General features: G+C 47.4%; 1 protein-coding gene across 1 annotated transcript in view; it reads right to left on the bottom strand.

Annotated features, from left to right (window-relative positions):
- Positions 1 to 306: 306 nt before the first annotated feature.
- LOC147629620 (DHBP synthase RibB-like alpha/beta domain-containing protein) overlaps positions 307 to 10,393 on the bottom strand; it is a 33,317-nt gene continuing 23,230 nt past the window's right edge. The window contains exons 3-5 of the mRNA XM_086811116.1: positions 1,014 to 1,305; positions 747 to 813; positions 307 to 614 (exon numbers count right to left, since the gene is read on the bottom strand). Of these exons, the coding sequence (XP_086667242.1) occupies positions 750 to 813; positions 1,014 to 1,305 (356 nt within the window). The 3' untranslated portion in view covers positions 307 to 614; positions 747 to 749. The remainder of the gene's footprint in view (positions 615 to 746; positions 814 to 1,013; positions 1,306 to 10,393) is intronic.

Here is a 10,393-nt window from a genome sequence, read left to right as displayed (position 1 = left end):
CTAGTCATATGTAGCTCTCACTATGCAGTCACTGTCTAGCAGTAAAGTACCAGTATACACATGATGCACTGCTCAAAATTTAAATGCAGGCACTAAAGCCTTTCTTTCCAATGTCTAGGCAGGCTTCTACAGCAGCATAGTTTGCAGGGGCTCAATGTAGGTTCACGCTTTGAGAGAATTTATTTATTGCTTCACAAAGCCGGAGGCAACCAAATCAGCGTGTCTTGGTGTTTGCAAAGTTGGGTTCCCTCATGTCAGACCAGACATTTTCTCCTCTAAGAGCTCCATGGATATGCAGAAGTCAACAGTGACACCAAAGCTTTGTGTGATTTTAAAATTAGAGTCACAAACAGAAAATTATGAGAGATCAGGCCAAGGTCTCTGGTAGTGCATAAAGCTAAGACTGCACATACAGTGTTTCAGTTCGCTACCCCTCCTATGAAGCCCCGAACTTGAACAAGAATGATGATTTTTGTCACAATATCAAACCCCAAACAATATAACTGGTGTAGGACACCAGTACTTAAACGAGAGAATCCAGGGAATGTAAGGTATCTCCAAAAGCGATCGAGGTAGGCAAGCTTGCAATACTTCAGGCATGGTCGTGTGAGAGCCTGCCAAAGACAAAAGCCTATGTTATTTACAAAATTTCAGCCTTAAGGCATAGATTTATCTGATTATTGTACACAAACTGTCAATTCATGGTTGCTTATAGAAAGTCAAAAATGTTTGTTCAGGCAGTTTACCCGTCATTCGAGAGTTGCTTCGGTAAGTCCATGTCTCCTGAGAATTGCTAAGGTTGACTCCAAAGCACTTGTTTGCAAACAGATAATTCATAAACCCCAATGATAAGTCACAAAAAAAGTTGCTTTACATCAGAGTATAATGCTCCTACATAATTCTGACTTATTCTTTCACTTTTCCTTTTTCTAACCAATGGTTTATGTTTTATGCTTTACAATACACACTCCAAAACACCCCAAACTTCTGATAACAGAATTTCAAATGTGTACCTGCCTTCCCGTAGAATCTTGAAGATGCCTGGAACCGTGAGATCAACAACGGTAGAGCCTGCTCGTGTAGCAGGAAGTTCACCAGCATCAAAAACAAAAGCACATTGCGCCCACAGAGGTTCAAACTCTTGTATCCGAATGGTACTTGACTGCCCACTGATATTTGCACTAGTAAGAGCAAGAGCCCCTCCAAATGCCTCAGCCACCTTGCGTATGAAATCACTATCTGGGATCCGAATGCCAATACTAGAAAGACCAGGGTTTAAGTGTTCATCTAGCAGGCTATGTTCACCTGCCCATGCAAGAGAACTTTCCCGTCAAAGACCGCACCTGAGATGGTATTCATGCCATCAAATTCAAACATTCTCTATAATATTGTGTTGAGCTTCTTCTCGCACCTCACACTCTTTGGTCTATACATTGACAAGATAAAGGCCTTTGTGGACAGCTTTGAAGCCAGAAGCTCAACAGGCGCTCATGTAGCAGTGCCCATATTACTGTATGCAGATGACATTGTCTTGATCTCAGATTCAGCCGAGGGGTTAGAGAGACATTTGCATGCCTTGGAGAAGGGAGAGAGACCTTACCGTCAACCTCAGTAAGACCAAAGTCTTGGTCTTTAACACATCTATGATGTTGCTTCATGGCTATCCTTCTAGGCTTGCTGTACACGGATGCCACTGTGGAGATTGTCAAGAGGTATATATGCCTCAGAGTGGCCTTTATGGGTCCTCATGAACATGGCCACCACTCGTATCAACTGCCAGAGGCCACAGCTCCTAGCCCGTCTAGAGAGGCAGTGTTTCCAGGCCCAATTCTAGGAGCCTCGCACCAAGTGTTGGCCTTTTGACACTTTGGTATGCCCAGCAGTGCAGCTTTTTGGGGACTAGGGCTAGGGGAGGTGTTATATACCTAGACACTAATCTACAGATTAGGGATCTACTCCAGCGGGGTTAGGGGGCCCAGGGATTAGGGATTAGCAGGTAGATACTTGGCTAGGGTTCTTGGATTGATAAAACAAGCTTAGAGTAAGTTAGCTATTTATGGCGTAGATTTACTGTATAAGTGAGAGCTTGGGTTATTATGAGATAGTTGCGAGGATGCACCACTGAAGGTCTGGCTTGGACTAGGAGAGTAGACATGCTCATGCCATGCACATGTTGAGAACATAGGTTGGCATGTCAAAGGCCTACAGCAGGCTTCGTTGGCATGGGACGCATGAGTTAAACACAGGCCTATGGGATTGTATTGGAAACCCTAGCCTTGGCTCGGGGGGAGATCGGTCGATGCCGGTCGCGGTTGGGAGGTGAGCTAGCATGCTACCTCATGATTTGGTTGAGGACTAACCTTGGTTTTCAGCTGTGTTTAGGGAAGATTTTGGGAAGGACTTCATAGGAGGCTACCTAGAAGAGCACAGAGAGGCCACAGGTTATGATGCTGTCACACATGATCAGAAGTAAGATGTAAGTGCCACATACGGTTATGCTAGAAGAGTTCTAGGTGGCCCCGCTAGCCACATAAGGTTATGGTAGCAAAGTTCGGGGTGGCTCTTCTGGCCATAGATGCCCTCTTTCAAACCAGCATGAATATACTCTTGATAGGGATCGCCTTCCAAGGCTGGCACTAGATGTAGTTACATCCAGAGAGGGAGGGAGAGGGAGCAGGTTAGGTTGGCTGGACTGCCCTCCACCTGGCACCTCATCAGCACCACCACCATCATTATCCTTGCAAGCATGGTACTCAGAGGTAGTGGACTGGTTTGATTACACACGGCCTCTTGATGGACCTTTTCAATATGGTCTAGACCCTCCGTTCTTGGACCTCTCAAAGCAAGAGATCAACCAAGTCATCCAGTTGGATCTAATGCATCTTTACATACATCAGACAAGGGTGTCTCCTTCCTCCGATCTTGGCATGAAAACCCGGCTTTATAGGGACCCATTCTTGAGAGTCTTCGAGGATGGTTTCATTGTGATCCCAAGATACATACAGATCCATATGTCACATGACATGCATATCATAATTGACCAACTCATGGTGTCTTCTCATCGCCTCAGAGTCCAGAGTGACAGACCACCCGATGTGAAAGGACACCATATGGACAACATTTTATTATTACGCCTTGTACTTGTGGTTGTGTACACACAACCCTATCATTCTAATACATTCAGCATTGTGTTGCTCTCTCTCTCTCTCTCTCTCTCTCTCTCTCTCTTCCGAGGATGATGTACCTCATGGATATGATGTAACCTTTTGGTCTCATAGGTCATTTTGGCCTTTTGAAGACGTTAATACAACTTTCTCTCTCTCTCTCTCTCTCTCTCTCTCTCTCTCTACCATCACCAGTTATTTCCGCCCGCAGGAGGAGGACACTCAGACGGATGGCCCTAACCTAGATGTTTATCTGCTGCCTATTAGGATTAGGCATGTCCATTTGCATGCACATGACAGAACTCTTGTATCTAGCTCACATCATCTCTATTGATGGTGTGAAGATTGATCCAGATAAGGTTCCGAAGGTCCTTGAATAGCCAATTCCACCAAGGGATTAGGCAGCTGCAATCATTTCTTAGTTTCATTGGCGTTTTAAGGAATCTCATCAAGGCTTATGTCACGATTGCTGCTCCCCTATCTTGGTTTTTAGAGGGGGTGAGAAGCAAGAAGGGCAAGTTAAGTCCTTCAGTGGTTTGGAGTGACAAGTTGAATCCGTGTTTTAGAGCACTGAAGGAGCTAGTCACCTCAATGCCTATGTTGTAGATTAAGGATCCTAGTGGTTGAAACGGGGATGCCAGTTATTATGCAATAGGTATTGCCCTATTGCAAGATGGGAGACCCATAGCCTTTGAAAGCAAGAAAGAAGATTTCAGAGACACAAATAAGGCATCCTACCCAAGTAAAGGTGCTTTTGGCTGCTATCCATACAATGAAAACCTGAAGAAACTATTTGTATGGGTCTCGATTTGTTATCTGGACAAATCACCACCCGTTGAAGTATATTTGTGATCAACCCGACCTGAAGGGTCGAAAGGCCAAATGGGTTGACCTCATGAAGGAGTTCGACTTTGAGATCCATTAGCCTAAGTGGGCAACCAATCGGATTGCTGATGCCCTTAGTAGGATTGTCATCAATTTGGTCCCCTCATCAATCATGAAAAGTGTTTCACACATTGTCTGGAACCAAGGTGTGAACAGGGATTTTCCACATAATAAAGCTGGAGCATTTACTGCCCGAAAGATGGCTTCTGAGCAGAAGCAACATGGGATCTTTAACATATAAAATGACTTATAACATTTATAAGATGGTGTGTTCACACATCACTAAAGATGGGCTGGGCTTATTATTATTTTGGGCATATAAATATGGACAGAAGGAGGCACCTATAGCAAACTTGGCCAACAAGTTTGGGAAAAGCTTGAAAATAGCTATTTTTAGGACTTATGGCAAAAAGGGAAAAAGCACATCAAAAATAGTGCTAGTGAACTTTATAAAAGTATTTTTGGCCCATCAGCCATTTTTGGCAAAAAGGGGAAAAAGCGCAACTATATTTGGGGCTGGCCGACTCTATGAAAGGGAGGAGTGATGCGCATCACACACACACGAACGGGCACCCTTTTCCTCTCTCTGCCGCAGACCATACAACGGGTTTTTTTCACTCTCTCTCTTCATTGTCCATACAACAGCAGCAGCAGGCTGACCAGAACTTTTTCTTTCTTCTTCTGGGCGACTGGCCATATAGCAGCAGCAGTGTGCTGGCCGTACAACAGCAGTTTTGCCGCCTCCTTCAAGGCGACTAGCCATACAATACAACAGTTTTTCTCTTCTTCCGGAAGTGCTAGTTGTACAGCAAGTTTCTCTCTCTCATATCATTTTCCCCCTGGCCTGCTTTTTGGAGGAATCTGGGATAGATTTGAGAGCTTTTCTCATGTTGTTTCTTGAAGAAATATGGGACAGTTGTGAGAGCTTTTCTCGGACTGTTTGAAGGGGTTAGGGACTGATTTGAGAGCTCCTCTGGGGCTGATTTGAGGCTACGTTCTGGGGGCTGTTTTTGGCACCATACCGGGCTGTTGTACGAGGCAGATTTGCACTGGTTTATGGTGCTGATTGGTGCCTAGTTTCTTGAGCAAGTGTTTGTGGAGCTTTGAGGAAAATCCGGTTCAAGACTGCACCCGCACCTTGGTTTGGTTGTAACCTTTATTCATTGGAATAAAGAAGTTCCTACGGGGAGCCGGCAATTCCGGCTTAGTGCGGTGTTTTTTTGTATTGTATATGGTTTCTTCTGCTGTGTCTTCATGCTCTATGTTTGGTATCTGAAGTGTTGTTCTATCTATTATTGTTCCGGGTTCCCGTCTAGTTTAATTGGTATCAGAGCATAGTTTCTTGCCTATTCTATCTAGGCAGACGATCCTATGGCTATGGACCGGACCCAGAGTTGTGAGGAACATAAGGAGAGGATTAGAACTCTCGAGCACATGGTGGAACAATACATCAAAATCATCAATGCACAGTTTGACCATCATACATGGCAGGTATTTTGCGCTCGTATGGTTGATCAAAGCTATGCATGCAGGGTTGTCCTGGACAACAATGTGCTGGTTGAGCTGCCTTGGCTTTTTGGTGTGAACATGTGCCTATTTTGGCAGTTTTGCAAATAAGGATTTCTCACATAGATCATGCCATGGCACATTCCTTTTGCATGTATGTGGCTAGATCCCTGAAAGGACTCCGGTGTGAGCCCACTGACATTTCAACAGGTGGATGGATCCCCAGGAAGGACTCTGGGGTGAGCCCACTGACATGGCAAGAGAACATGTGTGGCTTCCGAGGCTTGACATGACAGAACATGTGTGGCTTCTGAGGCTTGACATGACAAAACACGTGGCTACTGAGGCTTGACGTGACAGAACATGCGTGGCTTCTAAGGCTTGACATGACAGAACATGTGTGGCTTATGGAGCCTGACATGACAGTACATGTATGGCAAATACAGCCTGACATGGTGTGCTTTTCTTACAGTACATGTATGGCAGATGCAGCCTGCCATGGTGTGATTTTTCTCAAGACTAGCAACCCTGGTGCTCACTTCGTACTTATGTTTTGGGAAGGACTAAACATCCCTGAACGTTCATAAAAGCGGCTTATTTTGGGACATAGTTGGCTCTTGTGCTTGTGTCTGGTTATTATCAGAGTTGTTGACAGTTTCTTAATATGGTTGTCTCTTGTGCCCATATCTGACTTCGGATCGTGGTTGTCTCTTGTGCCCATATCTGACTTCGGATCGTGGATCTGGAATTATAGCTTTAATGTTGGAATTATGTAATACTACTGATGGACAGTGGATCTGCTATACTTGAAGGATATTTCAGTGGTATCAGGATTATACAGTTGCGGACAACAGTCTTACAGACAGAGGGGATGTCACCAATTTGGTCCCCTCATCAATCATGATCAGTGTTTCACACACTGTCTAGAACTAAGGTGTGAACGGGGATTTTCCACATAATAAAGCTGGAGCATTTACTAGCAAAGTTTGGCCCAAAAGATGGCTTCTGAGCAGAAGCAGCATGGGATCTTTAACATATAAAGTGACTTAACATTTATAAGATGGTGTGTTCACACATCACTAAAGATGGGTTGGGCTTATTATTATTTTGGGCATGTAAATATGGACAAAAGGAGGCGCCTATAGCAAACTTGGCCAACAAGTTTGGGAAAAGCTTAAAAATAGCTATTTTTAGGAGAAAGGCCACTTATGGCAAAAAGGGGAAAAAGCACATCAAAAATAGTGCTAGTGAACTTTATAAAAGCATAAAAACTGGTATTTTTGGCCCATCAGCCACTTTTGGCAAAAAGGGGAAAAAGCACAACTATATTTAGGGCTGGCCGACTCTATGAAACGGAGGAGTGATGCGCATCAGACACACACACGAACGGGCACCCTTTTCCTCTCTCTTGCGCAGACCATCCAGTAGGTTTCTCTCTCTCTCTCTCTCTCTCTCTCTCTCTCTCTCTCTCTCCCCCCCCCCCCCCGCTGCCCGCTTCCCGCTTCCCGCTTCGCTGCCTGCACCCCTCCCGCTTCGCTCTTCGCCCACCCCTCCCGCTGCTCCCTTCGCTCTTCGCTCTCCCCTCCCGCCGCCTGCCTACGCCCCCCATCTCTCTCTCTCTCTCTCTCTCTCTCTCTCTCTCTCTCTCTCTCTCTCTCTCTCCATCACACTTGTTCGCCTGCATTCGCCCCCTCTGTGTGTAGCGCGCCCATTCCGCACCCACCCCTCCTGCTGCTCCCTTCGCTCTTCGCTCTCCCCTCCCGCTGCCTGCCTACGCCCCCCATCTCTCTCTCTCTCTCTCTCTCTCTCTCCATCACACCTGTTCGCCTGCATTCGCCCCCTCTGTGTGTAGCGCGCCCATTCTGCACCCACCCTTGCTCAGGCCCCAAAGGCAGCAACATGATGGGGACTTGAATTTCATCCATTTCTTCTCTTTCTCTCCCACATATTTACCTGCTCCTTTCAAACATTCCCTCCCTCTACAATGGGAGGGTCTGTAGATGACAAAATCAGCTAGCTTGATCATATCCTTAGGGATCTTATCAAGGACCAGAGGAAGACATTGGACAGCACCATCACCGCCATCAAGAAGGACTTATTGACGCGCATGGGGAAGCTGGAGGCCGAAGCGGAAATATGGAAGGAAGAGAAGCTTACCATGCAAGAGGAGTGGGAGAAGGAAAAGCTCGCCATGTAGGAGGAAATCAACCTTTTGAAGGGCGAAGTGGCATCCTTACGCGATCGTCCACGGGAGGAAGGAGAGACTCTTGAGGTGGACAAAGAGGCGATCAAAGAAGAGATCACCAAAACCCTCACCCACACAATTGAGGGGAAAATGGAGGCGGCCCGCGAAGGATGGGTAGAAGTGATGAAGAACATCAAAAAGGAGGTGCAAGAAGATGTACAAGTGATGAAGAAGAGCATCAAGAAGGAGGTACAAGAAGATGTACACATGATGCAGTCTACTCTTGATGAAGAGAAGATGCGATGGATCCGGCGCCTCAACATCCGAGTCACAGGGATACCAGAGAGCACTACCTCCACGCCCGAGATTGACGGGCAGAACCTATGTACCAAGCTAGGACTAAAGGGGGATGAGCCGCTCCCATTCACTAGAGTATGGAGGACAACCCCAAAGGACTCCACCAAAGGCAAGGCCTTAGTGCTACAGTTCCCGGACGAGGAGAGTAGGATGAGCTTTATGAGAAGACGGGCTATCTTGAGGAGCTTGCCAGGGGACCCCATCTACTTCGATGATGACCTCACATGGATGCAACTGGAGCACAGAAGATTATGCATGCCGAAGATCAAGGCGGCAGGCAAAGAAGGAAAGAAGGCACATTATAGGGATGGTCACATCTACATTGATGGGAAGAGGGTCGAATAGCGCCATCTGACCTATGAGACACGGAGGAAACAACATGAAGACAAAGAGATACACATAGCAATCTGGAACTGTAATGGAGTCCTATGGACACATCCAGGGAGACTTAAGGAGGTGATGGAGGGTCGGGATATCATCTTGATGACAGAGACACATGAGAGCCCGGAGAGGGGCTTACCACGGGTTGAGGGTTATCAGTGGGAGTCAGCTCACCGATAGGGGATGAGACAGGCCGCCTCCCGAGGTTCAGGAGGTATTGCAATGCTTTTCAGGCATGGGTTACATGAGCATGTTCGAGTCGTAGCACGAGACTCGGAGGCGAGATACATGTGGATTAGCTTACGCCTCTCGGAGACCAGATGGATTTATATCGCCCTTTGCTACTTTCCTCCGAAGGGGTCGCGGTTTGCCACCACCGAGGAGCCGGGTGGAGGAGAGGCTAGTGAGTCTCCATACTCTGTCTTATCTGAGGAGATCTTACACTATTCGACACTGGGAGAAGTCTTCTTGATGGGGGACTTCAATGCACGGACTCAGAGCAGACAGTGCGAGATCTATGACTTTGAGGATCCCTTGAGACTAGAGCCGCTAGCTACAGAGGATATAGGGACCACTCGGATCTCCACTGATGGAGGAGCTGACAGCACTAGATATGGGCAACATTTGCTAGAGCTTGGGGCCCGACACCATCTCGTTATTTATAACGGGATGACTCACTGGCCAGATTCAAGTGGGTTGACTTGCTTTCCAGTGGGAGGCGGCAGTAGTACAGTGGATTATGTGATGGGATCCCGGGAGGCAGCAGATATGGTCTCACTTCACCGTACCACCATGCCCCATTGGGGCGGATCATACATACCTATCCCTCACTTTCAAGAGCTTATTGGAGACCCACCCACCCATCATACAGCCACCATGCACTATTTTTCACTTCACTCAGGACCTAGCCGAGGTGTACGACTATCATGTTCATGATCAGCTATTTGCCTTAGATCCATCGGCACCCATGGCCATGCTCACCTCCCAGCTCTCACATGTACTGCACTCCGCAGCCGCGAGGAGTTTCCCATACCACATACAGACAGGACGGCCACCTACATCTGGGAGCATGCCCCAGAACCAATGGTATGATGATGAGTGCAGAAACCTTTACTGCAGTCTCCGAGTGCAGAGGGCTCGCGGGGAGATCAACCAGAGGCAGGCACGCAGGAGGATGCATACTCTCACCCGCCGTAAGCGGCGAGCTTATGAGGAGGCTCAATACTGGGACACACATCACATGCTCATGAGCAGAGATGTTGCTGCTGCTTGGAGGAGACTCAGAGAGCCCCGTCCTCCCACACCTATTGCCGATCCTCAGACCTGGCAGACATATGCAAAGAGACTTTATGATGTGCCTGCACAGCCCCCTATAGCACAGCCCACAGAGCCATGCTCCACAGTCTCCACCTTCTTCACCCCACCTATGGTTAGGAGGGCCATATGCCGACTCCAACATGGACGGGCGACAGATCATACAGGATTACAGGGAGAGCATCTCATCTATGCTATTGATACATTGGCACCATTTCTTGCTCATCTCTTCAACAGAGCTCTGTCAGAGGGGTTTCCGGCTGAGTGGACGATGCACACTATTGTGCCGATCCATAAAGCGGGAGATGTACTAGACCCCGGGAACTACAGTACCATCATGATTGGCCATATATTGGCCCAACTATACGGGGCAGTTTTGGAGGCAGAGCTGAGCACTCATGCAGAGGTTGGGGGATTGAGAGCAGCAGGCCAGGCAGGCTTCCGTCGAGCCTTCTCGACCATCGACCACATTTTTACATTGAGGTGCCTGATTGATCAGGCCAAGGCACGGAGGCAACGGCTCTATTGTTGCTTTGTGGATTTCCGCAAGGCATTTGATATTGTGCCCAGAGAGCGCCTCTTTCGGCGACTACAAACACTA

This window comes from Cibotium barometz, chromosome 17, assembly GCF_041138505.1.
Source record: "Cibotium barometz isolate CiBa-2024 chromosome 17, ASM4113850v1, whole genome shotgun sequence".
Classification (NCBI taxonomy): domain Eukaryota; kingdom Viridiplantae; phylum Streptophyta; class Polypodiopsida; order Cyatheales; family Cibotiaceae; genus Cibotium; species Cibotium barometz.
This window is presented reverse-complemented; position numbering and strand designations above follow the sequence as displayed.